This window comes from Coregonus clupeaformis, unplaced genomic scaffold (assembly GCF_020615455.1).
Source record: "Coregonus clupeaformis isolate EN_2021a unplaced genomic scaffold, ASM2061545v1 scaf0083, whole genome shotgun sequence".
NCBI classification, from domain to species: Eukaryota; Metazoa; Chordata; class Actinopteri; order Salmoniformes; family Salmonidae; genus Coregonus; species Coregonus clupeaformis.
In genome coordinates this window covers 237,501-255,239 of record NW_025533538.1, presented here as the reverse complement: position 1 = coordinate 255,239, position 17,739 = coordinate 237,501, and the positions used below count along the sequence as shown (strand labels likewise).

At 46.7% G+C, this 17,739-nt stretch overlaps 1 protein-coding gene across 1 annotated transcript in view; it reads left to right on the top strand.

Annotated features, from left to right (window-relative positions):
* The window catches only part of LOC121555860 (voltage-dependent calcium channel gamma-2 subunit-like), a 66,934-nt gene extending 56,815 nt beyond the window's left edge, over positions 1-10,119 (top strand). The window contains exons 2-4 of the mRNA XM_041869709.2: positions 789-872; positions 7,776-7,916; positions 9,039-10,119. Of these exons, the coding sequence (XP_041725643.1) occupies positions 789-872; positions 7,776-7,916; positions 9,039-9,583 (770 nt within the window). The 3' untranslated portion in view covers positions 9,584-10,119. The remainder of the gene's footprint in view (positions 1-788; positions 873-7,775; positions 7,917-9,038) is intronic.
* Positions 10,120-17,739: the final 7,620 nt, after the last annotated feature.

The following is a 17,739-nucleotide window of genomic DNA, read 5'->3' as shown; positions in this document are numbered from 1 at the left end:
ACCTCGGCTTCCAGAATAACAGCAAAGTAGCTGTTTTCTATTGACATTCATTTGGATACATCCATAACAATGAGCTGATAATGCCAGATTTTGCCTGGCACACTCATCAACACTGACTGTTAATTACAAGGAGATCACATTGCATATCAAACACTAGGCTAGAAGTTAGCTAAATAGTTTGTTGCTAGCAAACCTGACAATATGACAAAAAAACATTGCTGAAAAAAGCTGATCAAATTAGAAACATGTGGGAGGATTTGACAGCATAGCGCCACTTGCGTCATGATTGCAACAGTAGGAACCAGATAAATGTGTGTTCATCACTCACCATGTTAGGTCATCAGATGCTCAACAACAAAATAATGTCTCTACAAAATAAAATCAATGCTAGCTACGTTTTTTCCACGTTGGACCTGTCTTTACAATGTATCCAATTTCAGTTTGTGTAGATGTTGGTTTAGCTTTCTGTAACTTTGTAGCAAGTACGGTCTGCATGTGTAGGCACATATTGAGTCATGATTGCAAGGTGTCCCAATATATTTTCCAACTGTCCCGATATCTTTTCCAACTGTCCCGTTATCTGGTTTTAATGTCCATTCTAGAATGCCCTTCTAGCCAATCAGAAATTAGTATTCAACAATGCTGTGGTATAATAGAAGATAACCATGACCTTTACTCTGTCTGGTCTTTTGTTCTTATAGTTTTAGGTCTCTAACCATCTCTCTCTCTCTCTCTCTCTCTCTCTCTCTCTCTCTCTCTCTCTCTCTCTCTCTCTCTCTCTCTCTCAGGCTCCTACAAAGGGATGTGTAAACAGATAGACCACTTCCCAGAAGACACAGACTTCCAAGCGGATGGCGCTGAGTTCTTTTTACGTGAGTCCTTTATTTATTTCTCTCTCTCCTTCAGTGTATTTCCCTCCACCTCTACACCTTTACCTATCTCTCTCTCAGTTTTGTTTGTTCTATTTTGTTTACAGTGCCTTAAGTGTGACGTTTTACCTAACTTGAACAGGGCCCGTATCCACAAAGCGTCTCAGAGTAGGACTGCTGATCTAGGATCAGGTCCCTAGCTGTCCATATAATTTTAGTCATTATGATATAAAAGGTGAAACTGATCCTACATCAGTACTCTGAGAGGCTTTGTGGATATGGTCCCTGGAGTTTTCCCTGCTCAGGTTACATGGTATAAGGTCACATGGCCAGGTCACATAGTATAAGGTCACATGATCAGGTCAAACCAGGCAAGAACAACTGCCCTCTCTCATTGAAGCCATGAAGTTCAAGGCCGACCGCGGTACTACAGGTATTGTTTGCAGAAAACAGAATCCCCCATTATAGTGAAGGGGAAAATGGCGGTCTTCATGTAAATAAATTAAAATGCTGAAGACAATCATGGTACCAATAATTAGTTCTGTTACACCAGATGTATGACCTTGAACCAATTATTTAAAAATCGCACACAGAAGAAGTTATAAGGATAATTTAGTAGCTAATGGCAGCCTGCAGTACCCCAGTCGGCCTTCAACTTGAGATTATCAATGAGAGTTAGCCTGCAACATCACTGCCTCGAGTTGCTAAAACTGCGCATGTTATGTCAACATAAATCTCCCACATGAGACGCCATCTTAACTGACTTCCTGGGCTTCAATGTGCTATTGAGTCTTCACATAGGAATGAATGTTGTCACGTAATCGATGGCTTTGTCCATTCATATGTACTTTCATTGGGTCAAACTGCTGGCCCTACCCTAGTATGACTTAGTCCTGCTGTCAACCATGACAATTATAGCTATGGCTGCGCCACGTGTCATTTGGAGTGCTTGATGGTTGAATGGACACTCAACTGGATGAGGGCAGTGAAGGAAGTGGAGGAGGAGGAGGAAGAGGAAGAAGATGAGGAGGAGGAGGAGGAGGAGGAAGAGGAGGGTAGCAGGACTGCGCTGTCGCTCTCCCGATGGTTTGCCAATTAGGCCACATTCTTCTATAAATACTCCAGCCTCGCTTATATGGGTCACACCTCTCTCTCTCTCTCTCTCTCTCTCTCTCTCCTCTCTCTCTCTCTCTCTCTCATCTCTTCATCCCTCCATCCTGCTCTCTGCTCCTTCATTCCTGCCTGAAAGAGAGGGGCACAGGGGTAAGGGAGGGTGAGGGGGTGAGAGAGAGGGCTTAGAGGGGGTCGCCTCTAGGGGTAAGGGGGATACAGTGTAGGGTGAGGGTTAGGGAGGGTAAGGAGGATACAGGGTAGGGTGAGGGTTAGGGAGGGTAAGGAGGATACAGGGTAGGGGTGAGGGTTAGGGAGGGTAAGGAGGATACAGTGTAGGGGTGAGGGTTAGGGAGGGTAAGGAGGATACAGGGTAGGGGTGAGGGTTAGGGAGGGTAAGGAGGATACAGGGTAGGGGTGAGGTTAGGGAGGGTAAGGAGGATACAGGGTAGGGTGAGGGTTAGGGAGGGTAAGGAGGATACAGGGTAGGGGTGAGGGTTAGGGAGGGTAAGGAGGATACAGGGTAGGGGTGAGGGTTAGGGAGGGTAAGGAGGATACAGGGTAGGGGTGAGGGTTAGGGAGGGTAAGGAGGATACTCTCTCTCTCTCTCTCTCTCTCTCTCTCTCTCTCTCTCTCTCTCTCTCTCTCTCTCTCTCTCTCTCTCTCTCTCTCTCTCTCTCTCTCTCTCTCTCTCTCTCTCTCTCTCTCTCTCTCTCTCTCTCCTACCCCTAAACTAAAAACAACGGCAGTCACATACTAACTCTTCCCTCTGTCGGTTTCCATGCCGACCAGTTTGAAGCGTGAGCTTTTGAGAGAGTAGCTTGTTTTACGACTGGACTAGAGAGAGAGAGAGCGAGAGAGAGAGAGAGAGAGAGCAGGGGGTGCGATGGGGCTGTCAAAATAGCTCAGTTCCTCACAGTGATTATAGTGATTGGTACACTGGTGTTGTATGTCCTGCTACTATTCCTGGTATCTCTCTCTCTCTCTCTCTCTCTCTCTCTCTCTCTCTCTCTCTCTCTCTCTCTCTCTCTCTCTCTCTCTCTCTCTCTCTCTCTCTCTCTCTCTCTCTCTCTCTCTCTCTCTCTCTCTCTCTCTCTCTCTCTCTCTCTCTCTCTCTCTCTCGCTCTCTCTCTCTCTCTCTCTCTCTCTCTCTCTCTCATCTCATCTCATCTCCTCTCCTCTTACAGTGCCTAGTGAAATTCTTTACATCCATTGGACATTTTGCTACCTTCAATTTAAATCTAAAAAGGGAAGAAGAAAAAAATCCTACAGATCTACATAAACTACTGACATTTTCAAAGTGTCATGAATATTAAATATCAGTCCTTGGTGACTTGAGGGGTCCTGATGTCCTCTGTGAAGTGATAGGCGTCCATTTCAAACGCCTGAGTCATTAATAGATTAATGGAGCAGATCTAACCGGTGTCACTAGGCGAACAACACATGCTGTAAACAGTGAATACACACACACACACACCCAAACACACGTACACACACACAAACACACATGCACACACACAAGTATGCACAGATGCATGTATACACAGAGGACAGGGCCCCATCTCTCTGTTCTATTTTCATTGTTTCTCTCTCGCGCTTTTTTTTCTCTCTTTCTCTCTCTGACTCCCTCTCTTTCTCTCTCGCTCTCTCGTTTCTCCGTCTCTCTAGCTGGATGAGTTCACACATGCATAATTACATAACCGGAGTCAGGATTTTAGCTGCAGCGCCACTGGGTCTGTAGAGAGAGAGAGAGAGCGAGAGAGAGAGAGAGGAGGGAGAGAAAGAGGGGGAAGGTTGAGGAAGAGATAGAGAAAGATGGAGGGATGCAGGAGAGAAAGAGAGGGGAGGGTTAGAATGAGGGAGAGAGAAAGATAGAGGGGGAGGGAGAGAGAAAGAGTGAGAGAGAGGAGGGACAGAGAAAGAGTGAGAGAGGGGAGGGAGAGAGAAAGAGTGAGAGAGGGGAGAGAGAGAGAAAGAGTGAGAGAGGGGAGGGAGAGAGAAAGAGTGAGAGAGGAGAGGGAGAGAGAAAGAGTGAGAGAGGAGAGGAGAGGGAGAGAATGGATAGGAAAAGGAGATCAGTGTGGTGCAAAGAAAAAGAGAGAAAGTGGGTCGTGACAGTTTTGTGTACAGGGTGTTGCAGTGAGTTTTATAGAGTTGTCAGTGTGTGTGTGTGTGTGTGTGTGTGTGTGTGTGTTCTAGTTATCAGGCGCTGATCCATTCAATAGGATTAGACATGGTCAAGAGCTCGGCTCCAGCTGGATCAAGACGCATGGCACACACACACACACACACACACACACACACACACAATGCATATAATTAGAAATCTATGATGCAATGGTTTAGAGAAAGCCACTTACTGTGGTAGCTGCTGCTGATGTCACCATGTCCAATGATGTCATTAATATTTTAGCCAATGACAGGCTCTTCATTTAGTTGAGCTACCGGCTTAACGATGACTGGCTGACAGCCCCTACACACACACCACACACACACCACACACACACACACTCAGAAACAAGTATTCAACAATGCTATGGTATAATTAAGCAATAAGGCCCGAGGGGTTTGTGGTATATGGCCAATATACCACGGCTAAGGGATGTATCCAGGCACTCTGGGCTAAGGGATGTATCCAGGCACACTGTGCATAAGAACAGCCATTAGCCGTGGTATATTGGCCATATACCACAAACCCCAGAGGTGCCTTATTGCTATTATAAACTGCTTACCAATGTCATTATAGCAGTAAATATAAATGTTTATTTATACCCGTCGTATACGGTCTGATTTACCATGACTGTCAGCCAATCAGCATTCAGGGCTCGAACCACCCAGTTCATAATACAAGACAACCATGACCTTTACTCTCTCTGATCTTTTATTCTTATAGTTTTAGGTCTCCAACCATCGCGCGCTCTCTCTCTCTCCCTCTCCCACTCCCTCACTCTCACTCTCACTCTCACTCTCTCACACACACACACACACACACACACACACCTCTACCAACGAGGGCAACCCATACATACACTGTATGCATCGACCCAGCTGACTTAGGAGACTACTCTGCTACTCACACTGCCCAAATCACACAAACGCACACACACACACAAACCCTAACCCTAACCTTAACCCAAACCTTAATCCCAAACCCTAAACCTTAAGCCTAAATTAGTATTTTAACAAATTCAGGACATAAAGTACTGACTTTTCAAAAAATACCTTGTCAGGACATTCTGGTGACTTGTCAGGACATTCTGGTCCTGATAATGTAGGAAACCTGTCCGTACACACACACACACACACACACATTCTCTGGTACACAGCAAAGTAGCAGAACTCTCTCTAACCATTACAATAGCTGCCATGGTTACGTAAAGAGCCAGATGTCATTGGCTGATGCGGGCAGAGGTTTCTTAAGGGGGTGTATGCCCCAGTCTCACTTGCAGTGTGTGGTGTGGTGTGTGTGTGTGTGTGTGTGTGTGTGTGCATTCATGCTTTTTTGCTTGTGCATTCATTTGACAATCACAAGCTACATTGTGAGTTTGCAGGTCGTATCTTAATGTGTCTACGGTGTGTTATTGTGAGGTCAGCCATTTGTGTTGTGGTTGAGTGAATTGGCCCAAACATTGGCACACTGGGCGGACATCTTAGGTGTGGCTTAGTCTTTCAAATAACACATGGGGCGGGTTAGATATAGAGGTTGTGTGTGTGTGTGTCTTGGGCTCTCCCCTGTGGGTGGTGTACAGAGTACAAACACCCCCTCTGGAGAGTGTGAGAGGCCGATAGAAGTGTGTTTGTACTGTGAGTGTTTGTGTGTGTGTGGGGGCGGGGGTGAATTTTCTGTATGCATTCATACGTGTGTGTGCGTATGTGTGTGAATGCGTGTGTCTGTGTGTGTGTGTCTCTGTGCGTGCGTGTGTGTGTGAGTGTGTGTGTGTGAGTGTGTATGTGTGTGTGTGTGAGTGCATGTGTGTGTGTGTGTTACCAACGTGCTCCCCTGGTATTCTCTATAACTCAGGAGGTACTCTCCACAATTGGAGCTAATGAAACCATAACTCAGCCTGACACACACACACACACACACACATGCACACACACGCACACACACATACACACACATTTCCATATGATCCTATATGCATTCATGCCTGTGTGTGTGTTCTCACAGATGGAAACAGTGTCTCTACCTTGCTGTGTTCCTCTCTGTCTCCAAGTCTCTGTCTGTTTATGAGATAGATCCAGAAAGAGGTGTGTGTGTGCAGGGGGTGCAGGGGGTTCTGTGTATGTGTGTGTGTGTCTGTGTATGCGTGTGTGTATGTTGTGTGTGTGTGTGTGTGTTTGAGAGAGAGCGAGAGAGAGAGAGAGAGCGAGAGAGAGATTTTTGCTGACTCTGGAGAAGGCTGTGTGTGTGATGTGGGGTTATTGCATCTTTAAGATAATGCAGCCTGACTGCACATGTCAATGAGCAGGGGGGAGGTGGGGTTAATGTGACAGGCCAGGGGGGAGGATGGGGGTAGAAAGGGGGAGGTTGGTGCCGGGCCAACTCTGAGGTCACCTTAATATTTAATCAACCTTACCAAGTGGAACCTTCGCCTGGAACACTCTCTCTCTCTCTCTCTCTCTCTCTCTCTCTCTCTCTCTCTCTCTCTCTCTCTCTCTCTCTCTCTCTCTCTCTCTCTCTCTCTCTCTCTCTCTCTCTCTCTCTCTCTCTCTCTCTCTCTCTCTCTCTCTCTCTCTCTCTCTCTCTCTCTCTCTCTCTCTCTCTCTCTCTCTCTCTCTCTCTCTCTCTCTCTCTCTCTCTCTCTCTCTCTCTCTCTCTCTCTCTCTCTCTCTCTCTCTCTCTCCCTCCTCTCTCTCCCCCTCTGACAGCTGTGCAGAAGGATGGAGAGGGGGAAATAAAGAAGAAGGAGGAAGGGTGGTGGAGAGAAGGGGGAAGAGTATAGGGTACACCACTTACCCCCTCTTACAGAAACACACACACATTTAGCTGTACCATTGGCTGTCCCAGAGACGGTTGCTAGCCCAGTCACCACGGCAATGACAACGCCGGAGGACAGCGGATAAGCCAATCAGAGGGCAAAGAGACAGACAGCTGATGGACAGACAGATAAGAAAGTAAGCAGGGACACAGACGGACAGATAGAGAGGTGGCGGGATAGAGAGATGGAGTGATAGAGAGATGGAGTGAGTCCTAATAGAGGAAGCAGTGTCTGCTCTCTAATAGAGGAGAGATCAAGTGAGGGATAGAGGGAACCAGAAAAAAAGAATGAGAAAAAGGAGGGGGAGAGTTTGAGACACAGACATGGACAGATAGGCGAGACGGGCACAGGGAAATTGATAGAGAGAGTTGAAGTGTCACAGAATTGAATAGAGGACCCAGTGTCTGAGAGAGAGAGAGAGAGAGAGAGAGAGAGAGAGAGAGAGAGAGAGAGGAGGGAGAGCGAGAGAGAGAGAGGAGGGAGAGAGAGTGTGTTATGTCAAAATGTCTCTCACAGTCTCTATACGTAGGTAGTGTGTTGTTCTCAGAATTAACATTTTTAAAACAATGATTATTTGGAACAAGTCTTGGTACTGTACTGTCATTATTTATTCACCTTTCTTTATTCCTCAATCTGTGTGTCAGTCATCTCACAGCACTCTACTCATCCTCCTCATTTAGAACAATGTATGCCTTATTATGCCTGTCTCTCTCTCTCTGTGTGTGTGCCTGTCTGCCTGCCTGTGTGCCTGTCTGCCTGCCTGTGTGCCTGTCTGCCTGCCTGTGTGCCTGTGTCTGTGTGTGTCCCTCCTCAGGTGCGGTGCGAGCCTCCAGTATCTTCCCCATCATGAGTGTGATCCTGCTCTTCATGGGAGGGCTGTGTATAGCTGCCAGCGAGTTCTACAAGTCACGCCACAACATCATCCTTAGCGCAGGCATCCTCTTCGTCTCCGCAGGTAGCCATGGAGGGAGGGAGGGTTTGGGAGGGAGTAGGGATAGAGGGAGAGGGGGATAGAGGGAGGGAGGGTGAGAGGGAAGGGGTAGCGGGAGGGAGGGAGCCGTTGTCTTTGTCTCTGCTTGTGAGGATGGAGGGAGTCTCCACAGGTAGGGAGGGATGGATGGAGAAAGAGAGTAAGGGATGGAGGGAAGGATGGAAGGAGGCTCTGCAGGGAGGGAGGGAGGGAGGGAGGGAGGGAGGGAAGGAAGGAGGCTCTGCAGGTAGGGAGGGAGGGAAGGAGGCTCTGCAGGTAGGGAGGGAGGGAGGGAAGGAGGCTCTGGAGGTAGGGAGGGAGGGATGGAGAAATAGAGTAAGGGATGGAGGGGTTGTAGGATGTGTAGAGGGTAGCAGGCATCCTCTTCGTCTTTGCAGGAAGGCAGGGATGAAGAGGGGAGAGTGAAGGAGATTGAGGGACGGAGGGAGGGGAGAGAAAATAGGAGAGGAGGAGGGAGGGAGAGAGGGAGGGAGACGGAGAGAGAGAGGAGTTCTAGGCTATGCTGAGCCAGATAACTATCTTCATGGGGCAGGTCAGACATATAGAGCACATCTCTCTCTTTCTCTCCCTCCCCGCTCAACTCTCCCCCCTCTCTCTCTCTCTCTCCTTTCCCCCTCCCTCTCTCCTCTCTCCCCCCTCTCTCTCTCTCCTGTTGCTAGGCTGTGGAGAACCCATGAGGATTCATCTCTAAAAATAAGATGTCCCTGACATAGTTCTGCTCTGTTCTAGCCCCATCATTTACACACACACACACACACACACACACACACGCACACACACACACACACACACACACACTGCTCTTTCTGCATGTTCTATATATATATGATTAAAGAACAGAGTGATAGAGAGACTACAGAGAGAAAGAGAGAGAGCCAGAGAGAGATGATAGACACATAGAGAGCAAAAGAGGGAAAGTGTGAGAGAGGGTGGTGGAGAGAGATTTAAAATGCCCCAACCTTCCATGAAGGCAGGAAAGTGATTAGAGAGAGAGATTGATGAGGCTGATGATGATGATTATGATGATGAGGCTGATGATGACTCCCTCTCTCCCCCATCTATCACCCCTTCCCCACTCTCCTCCAGGTCTGAGTAACATCATCGGCATCATCGTCTACATATCAGCCAACGCGGGCGACCCGTCCAAGTCGGACTCTAAGAAGAACAGTTATTCCTATGGCTGGTCGTTCTACTTCGGCGCCCTCTCCTTCATCATGGCTGAGATGGTGGGCGTGCTCGCCGTGCACATGTTCATCGACCGCCACCGGCAGCTCCGCGTGGGGGCCGCCATCAGCGCCGCCGACTACCTCCAGGGCGCTGCCATCACACGCATCCCCTCCTACCGCTACCGCTACCGGGGCCGCTCGCGCTCCAGCTCCCGTTCCACGGGGGAAGCATCCCGGGATACGTCCCCGGTGGGGCTGAAGGCATTCGGGGCGCTGCCGTCGACGGAGCTATCCATGTACACGTTGCCGCGGGATACGCTGAAGAACCAGACAGGCACGCCGACAGCCACCTATAACTCAACCACGTTGGAACGGGACCACAGCTTCCTCCAGGTCCACAACTGTATTCAGAAAGACCTGACAGACACGGGCAACGCAGCTAACCGCCGCACCACACCTGTATGAGAGGCAGATAGAGGGCGGGAGAGGGGGGTGGAGAGAGGGGTGGAGAGAAGGGGAGGAGGAGAGGGATGAAAGAGCGTTACAGAACAAAACAGATTAGATCTGCTTCCGTTCTGGATAGTTCTACAACAGCGATGATGATGATGATGATGATGATGATGATGATGATCCTCACCATCATATGAGTTTCCATGTTGAAAAAAAGCGCAAAAGGATTTCTGAAAAAAATAAAAAAATAAAATGCATGATTTTCCCATCTACCGTTGTTTAAGGAGTTTTAAACATGTTTGTAAAGTTATGACGGGGGAGGATGGGGAAACGGGAGGATGGGGAAACGGGAGGATGGGGAAACGGGAGGAGCAGGGAGAAAGGATGGGAAGGAGGGGATGGGGTGTCACTCTCTCTCTGTACCCAGAGAAGGGGTGAGGTAGTGGGGTTCTATTTTTTATTACTCTCTTCTTGGTCCCCCAACCCCAAACACCCCTTCTCCCCTCTCCTTCCCTACACCCCTGCACCCTTCTCCCCCCTCCATCCCTACACCCCTGCACCCTTCTCCCCCCTCCTTCCCTACACCCCTTCACTCTTCTCCCCCCTCCTTCCCTACACCCCTGCACCCTTCTCCCCCCTCCATCCCTACACCCCTGCACCCTTCTCCCCCCTCCTTCCCTACACCCCTGCACCCTTCTCCCCCTTCCTTCCCTACACCCCTGCACCCTTCTCCCCCCTCCTTCCCTACACTCTTCTCTTTAGTTGCTCTATCTATTTGATTTAATACTTTTTCACATTAATACTGTGAACCATTGCGGTTTGGGACTTTAACGCAGGGAGGGAACCCAGGCCGCATATATGTATTAATTATATATCAATATATGAATATATATGTTACTAAATCACAGAGAGACTTCCCTGACGCTAAGAGAGAAAATAACAAAAATTACAAAACAAGGTGAAACGAAATCAAGTCGTCATGGAAACTACAGCGGAGGAGGAGGAACGAGTTGATTCGTTCGGACTGAAAAAACAACAACAACAACAACAAGTGACGTAAACATAGCTTACGGGAAACAATGGCAACTAGCCAACAAGCAGTTTAGTTTATAATATTTAGATAGATTCTATTGTTTTTAAGTGATTCCTTCTGTTACCTTTCTGCTGACTCAGGTCCCTGGTCCGTGGCCATCTTTGTTTGGGGCCAAAGGTCAACAGGGGGTGATAGGTTAAATGTCAAACGTCGACATCACTTCCTCTTCGGACGGACGCGCTACAAAAAAAAGAGGTAGAGTCCAGTGGGGAGTCACATGATGAGCCACATGATTTCTGGGTAATGGGACAGTGGACTGCTTACTTAATTAAAGACAAACGGACACATTGTGAAAGACACTTTGCTATAAAAAAATGAGAGGAACCCGTGAGAAAAGATGATCAACTAGAGGAAGCTAAGACTGAGTGACTCCCAAGTTAAGAACTTTACATGCATGCTAATCAAATCATCCAACATACATTTTGAACAATGATACAATAAAGGCGGTACAGTAGGGGGTTGTTGTGAAAACCAAGCTGGAAGTTAAAATGTTACTGTAACGTGTGTATTTCTCTTTTTTCGACGACAGGCCGGGAGAAGGGGCGAGGCTTCATTTAACAACGCTTTCAAGGGCGTAACTAATCAAAGAAACAAACTTTGAGGAACGTAAAGCCTTTTTTTCTTTTTTAATAAGAAAAGAAACTATGATTTCTTTGGAACATATACTTATGTCATCTTCATTTTGAAATCTCACTCAGCCTTATGGTGTTTCTTTCTTTCTTTCTTTCTTTCTTTTTTTTTGCGTTGTGTTGTTTCAATGAAAATAAAAAAGCTTAACGTCTTTTCAAGGTGCCAAAATGAATCGAATGATCCTTATCTTGGATGCATCAAGTCCCAATGATTAATAAAATTGGAACCCCTTAGGGAACTATATATGACCGCTTGTTGATTGATTGATTGATCGATACAATTGGAACCTCTGTTGTTGTCTTCATTGATTGATTGATCGATCAATGTATTTTATTTCATAATTTTAAAAGACACACATAGCCGCAGGAAGTAAACAGGACAAATATATTTATGAATAATATATATACAGTGGGGGAAAAAAGTATTTAGTCAGCCACTAATTGTGCAAGTTCTCCCACTTAAAAAGATGAGAGAGGCCTGTAATTTTCATCATAGGTACACGTCAACTATGACAGACAAATTGAGATTTTTTTTTCCAGAAAATCATATTGTAGGATTTTTAATGAATTTATTTGCAAATTATGGTGGAAAATAAGTATTTGGTCACCTACAAACAAGCAAGATTTCTGGCTCTCACAGACCTGTAACTTCTTCTTTAAGAGGCTCCTCTGTCCTCCACTCATTACCTGTATTAATGGCACCTGTTTGAACTTGTTATCAGTATAAAAGACACCTGTCCACAACCTCAAACAGTCACACTCCAAACTCCACTATGGCCAAGACCAAAGAGCTGTCAAAGGACACCAGAAACAAAATTGTAGACCTGCACCAGGCTGGGAAGACTGAATCTGCAATAGGTAAGCAGCTTGGTTTGAAGAAATCAACTGTGGGAGCAATTATTAGGAAATGGAAGACATACAAGACCACTGATAATATCCCTCGATCTGGGGCTCCACGCAAGATCTCACCCCGTGGGGTCAAAATGATCACAAGAACGGTGAGCAAAAATCCCAGAACCACACGGGGGGACCTAGTGAATGACCTGCAGAGAGCTGGGACCAAAGTAACAAAGCCTACCATCAGTAACACATTACGCCGCCAGGGACTCAAATCCTGCAGTGCCAGACGTGTCCCACTGCTTAAGCCAGTACATGTCCAGGCCCGTCTGAAGTTTGCTAGAGTGCATTTGGATGATCCAGAAGAGGATTGGGAGAATGTCATATGGTCAGATGAAACCAAAATATAACTTTTTGGTAAAAACTCAACTCGTCGTGTTTGGAGGACAAAGAATGCTGAGTTGCATCCAAAGAACACCATACCTACTGTGAAGCATGGGGGTGGAAACATCATGCTTTGGGGCTGTTTTTCTGCAAAGGGACCAGGACGACTGATCCGTGTAAAGGAAAGAATGAATGGGGCCATGTATCGTGAGATTTTGAGTGAAAACCTCCTTCCATCAGCAAGGGCATTGAAGATGAAACGTGGCTGGGTCTTTCAGCATGACAATGATCCCAAACACACCGCCCGGGCAACGAAGGAGTGGCTTCGTAAGAAGCATTTCAAGGTCCTGGAGTGGCCTAGCCAGTCTCCAGATCTCATCCCCATAGAAAATCTTTGGAGGGGAGTTGAAAGTCCGTGTTGCCCAGCGACAGCCCCAAAACATCACTGCTCTAGAGGAGATCTGCATGGAGGAATGGGCCAAAATACCAGCAACAGTGTGTGAAAACCTTGTGAAGACTTACAGAAAACGTTTGACCTGTGTCATTGCCAACAAAGGGTATATAACAAAGTATTGAGAAACTTTTGTTGTTGACCAAATACTTATTTTCCACCATAATTTGCAAATAAATTCATTAAAAATCCTACAATGTGATTTTCTGGATTTTCTTTTCTCATTTTGTCTGTCATAGTTGACGTGTACCTATGATGAAAATTACAGGCCTCTCTCATCTTTTTAAGTGGGAGAACTTGCACAATTGGTGGCTGACTAAATACTTTTTTTTCCCCCACTGTATATATATATATATATATTTTAAGAAAAACAATTTCTTCACAAAAGTAGTGCACTGGGCCTTTACTAGTCCTGTTTTAGTGGACCCATATAGCCATCTGTATCACTGGGCCTTTACTAGTCCTGTATTAGTGGATCTATATAGCCATCTGTATCTCTGGGCCTTTACTAGTCCTGTATTAGTGGACCCATATAGCCATCTGTATCTCTGGGCCTTTACTAGTCCTGTATTAGTGGACCCATATAGCCATCTGTATCTCTGGGCCTTTACTAGTCCTGTATTAGTGGACCCATATAGCCATCTGTATCTCTGGGCCTTTACTAGTCCTGTATTAGTGGACCCATATAGCCATCTGTATCACTGGGCCTTTACTAGTCCTGTATTAGTGGACCCATATAGCCATCTGTATCTCTGGGCCTTTACTAGTCCTGTATTAGTGGACCCATATAGCCATCTGTATCACTGGGCCTTTACTAGTCCTGTATTAGTGGATCCATATAGCCATCTGTATCTCTGGGCCTTTATTAGTCCTGTATTAGTGGACCCATATAGCCATCTGTATCTCTGGGCCTTTACTAGTCCTGTATTAGTGGATCCATATAGCCATCTGTATCTCTGGGCCTTTACTAGTCCTGTATTAGTGGACCCATATAGCCATCTGTATCTCTGGGCCTTTACTAGTCCTGTATTAGTGGACCCATATAGCCATCTGTATCACTGGGCCTTTACTAGTCCTGTATTAGTGGACCCATATAGCCATTTGTATCACTGGGCCTTTACTAGTCCTGTATTAGTGGACCCATATAGCCTGAAGCGCGGGCCCTAAAGAAATTCTGCATCGCAGCACCCCCAGATTACTTCCCGCCTATGAACACACATATACAGCTCAGTCACTTCATCAATGCAATAAAAAGTATGGTGGTTTGTATGTTGTACAGTATGTGTGCTTGTAGGTCACTGCCATGTTCATATTGATCTCTGACTAGTGTCCTGACTGTAGTGTTTTTTCACTGTGGATGATGTCAATTAATCTCATCCTCTCCTCTTCCTCTCCTCTTATCTTCCTCTTCCTCTCTTCTTCCTCTCCTCTTCCTCTCTTCTTCCTCTTCCTCTTTTCTTCCTCTTCCTCTCTATTAGTCTAATGACTGGCTTGAAACTGAGTAGCTGATTTGGTGTGTGTGTGTGTGTGTAGGTGATGTGGTTCTGGTTGTGGAAATGATCTGTCTATCTTTATCAACAGATCCTCTTTGCAAGCGGTTATTGTCCTCCTTTTCTCCTCCATCCATCCATCCATCCTTTGCTCCTGTCTGTGCCATTCCATCAATGGTGATAATTATGTCAGAGTTCTAGTAGAATGTAGAACACTAGCCTGTCCCAGTATATGTGACACACTCTACCCCCTGCTCTCTCTCTCTCTCTCTCTCCCCTGGTGTGGTGTGATCAAAGGTTCTGGCATGTCTCTCTACAGTGCTGCTGTGTGATCACTGAAGAGGAGAGAGTGAGGGGGGAAGAGATTGAGAAAGAGAGAGCGAGGGAGGGGGGACAGGGATATCGACAGAGAGGGAGAGAAGGGACACAGAAATCGACAGAGGGGGGGGTCCTTCATATTAGTCAGAATGGGCCAGCCACACACTGCCCTCCTCTGGCTTGGAGGTGGAATCATTTAATCATGTTATACCACTGTCCTCGTGTACATCCTGTTCTTTTCTGTGACCTCATTGATGAAGGCAACGAGTCGTCACTCACAACACATAACTCAACTCATAACTCCCAAGCATGAATGATATGCCAAGAAACCAACCCCATATACTGTAATGTTTGGGTGAGTATACTGTGTTGAGGTGTGGTGACTGATTTGTGTGTTACCAGTATACTGCGCTGTCTGTTAGAACAGATGCTATGTCCTCTCTCACCTGCTCCTCTTAATGAGCTCTGTGGGTCACAAAGAGTTTGGGGCGAAAGGACGATAGAACAGTCTGTACCTCCACCTACAGAGAGAAGGAAGGAGGGGGAGGGAGGGAAGGGAGGGATGGAGGGGGAGGGAGAGGGGGGGGAATGGAGGGGGTGGGAGAAAGGGAGGAATGGAGGGGGAGGGGGAGAGAGGGAGGGATGGAGGGGGGGAGAGGGGAAGAGAAAAGAGGGATGGAGGGAGAGAGGAAGGGAGGATGAGAGAGAGAGAGAGAGGAAAGGAGTTTAAAAAAAAGAGATGAGAAACAAAGAGATAAGGTGAAAGGTGAGAGAAGGAGGAACTTTAGACAGGCAGAAAGACAGGCAGGCAGACAAACAGGCAGACCTAGTTCCCTGTTGTGCCATGTTATCTAGCCCAGGGCTATCCACTCAAATGCTGTCCAACCATGACCAAGCAAGCTGCTGTATCCTATCATTTCTGCATACCAAATGACACTCTACTCCCTATTTAGGGTCATTCCCCCATAGGTCTCTGGTCAACTGTAGTGCGCTGGGAATATGGTGCCATTTGGGACGCAAGCCATGTCTATCCCTTATCCTACAGAACAACATCACCTTGGCTCCAAGGATTCAGTCCGATCGTGGATTTAGACATGACAATGCGCCATTAACATTTCCGGTTGAGCCGACATACAAAGGCAAAACTGATCCCAAATAAGCACTCCTATGTGAGTATTTTACCAAGCGTCTCAGAGTACTGATTTAGGATCAGTTTGGCCTTTTAGATCATAATGAATACAATTATATGAACAGGTGGAACCTGATCCTAGATCATCACTCCTTCTCCGAGAAACTTCACGAATACATCTTACATCTCCCAGAAAGTCTGTCTCTGTCATAGCCGGCCGCGACCGGGAGACCCATGGGCGGCGCACAATTGGCCCAGCGTCGTCCAGGGTAGGGGAGGGAATGGCCGGCAGGGATGTAGCTCGGTTGGTAGAGCATGGCGTTTGCAACGCCAGGGTTGTGGGTTCGATTCCCACGGGGGGCCAGTATGAAAAATAAAAAATAAATAATGTATGCACTCACTAACTGTAAGCCGCTCTGGATAAGAGCGTCTGCTAAAGACTAAAATGTAAATGTAAATGTTGTATTTCTTGCCCCCTCTTGTGGCCGGTGGCGATTCTGCAGCCAGCCAGTCAACAGGGGTGCTGTGGGTTTGTGGCAGGGCACGCACACACACACACACGCACGCTCGCACGCACGCACACACACACACACACACTCCTTGGCTGAGGAGGACAGGTGCAGAATACCAATAGCAGTCTGTGCGGTAGCTAGGTTAGCTACGGTCTAGTAGGCTTCACACACACGGTGGTACGCACGCGCGCGTACACACACACCAATGCACATGCAAACGTTCATTGAAATTTAATTTTAAGCAGCTTTTAAAGTTGGAATCATTAATGTTTAAACTGCCACGTCTGTTTGGGATATTACAACAACAAAAAAGTTACTGCTGACAATGAATACTGTTTTATCCCCTCTGACATAATTGCACGTGCGATAGAAGAGCACAATATGTACTGGAATTTTTTGTAACATGCTGCGTGACGTTCCTCAATTCGCAACAAAAACCATAACAACGGCGGTGTGGCTGCCAGTGGCGCTGTTTTCCCCGACTGCGGATTCCATGTTTAGAGGCTGATACAAGGGCTTGGGAAGGACGCTGGGGAAAGTTATGATGCTTTTGGTGCAGTATTTTAGTGAAGTGCTTTTTATATTGATTCTGATGTTTATATTGTGAGTGTTATAAACTCATTCACAGTAGTAACAGGTGGCCTTCGCCCTAGTGAGTGTGACACACACCTCCCTGGCTGTGTCCTGCTGATGACAGATGGGATAGAGGCTGTGTGTGTGTGTGTGTCAGGAAACTCCCTGTCCCAGATGGTGCCCTGTGTGTGTGTGTGGTCATGGCTCCCCCCTGTCTCTCCATGCCAGACCTCCATGGTGAGGGGTCCCCCTCCACCCTGCTAGGCCAGTCTCAGTCTTAGCCAGGCACCCTGGTTTACGCACACATCATGCCAACACACACACACCACGCCAGACTGGATACAACACAGCCAAACTCTACCCCAAGCCATGCCAGAACCAATATCTCTATCTCTCTCTCCATCTCACACACATATACACACACATTTACAAAGCAAGGACATTGATGCTGCCTGTCTGTCTGTCAATGTGTGGAACCGACCGCTTAAATCTTCCCCCCAAACTCATCATGACTCTCTAGAATGCATTCGGAAACTATTAAATATGTATAATATATTGAATATTGCATCTATTAAATGTAATTATATTTAAGATTGCATTGCTAGCTACAGATTAACCACATATTTAACATTAAAGACCAAACCATAAAGCCACATACTGTATTAAAACAACAGTTACCATAACACAGTATCATAACTGATAACCCTCAGCATCATGTAATTATGCTATCAGTAGTTATGGGAACAGAATTCCAA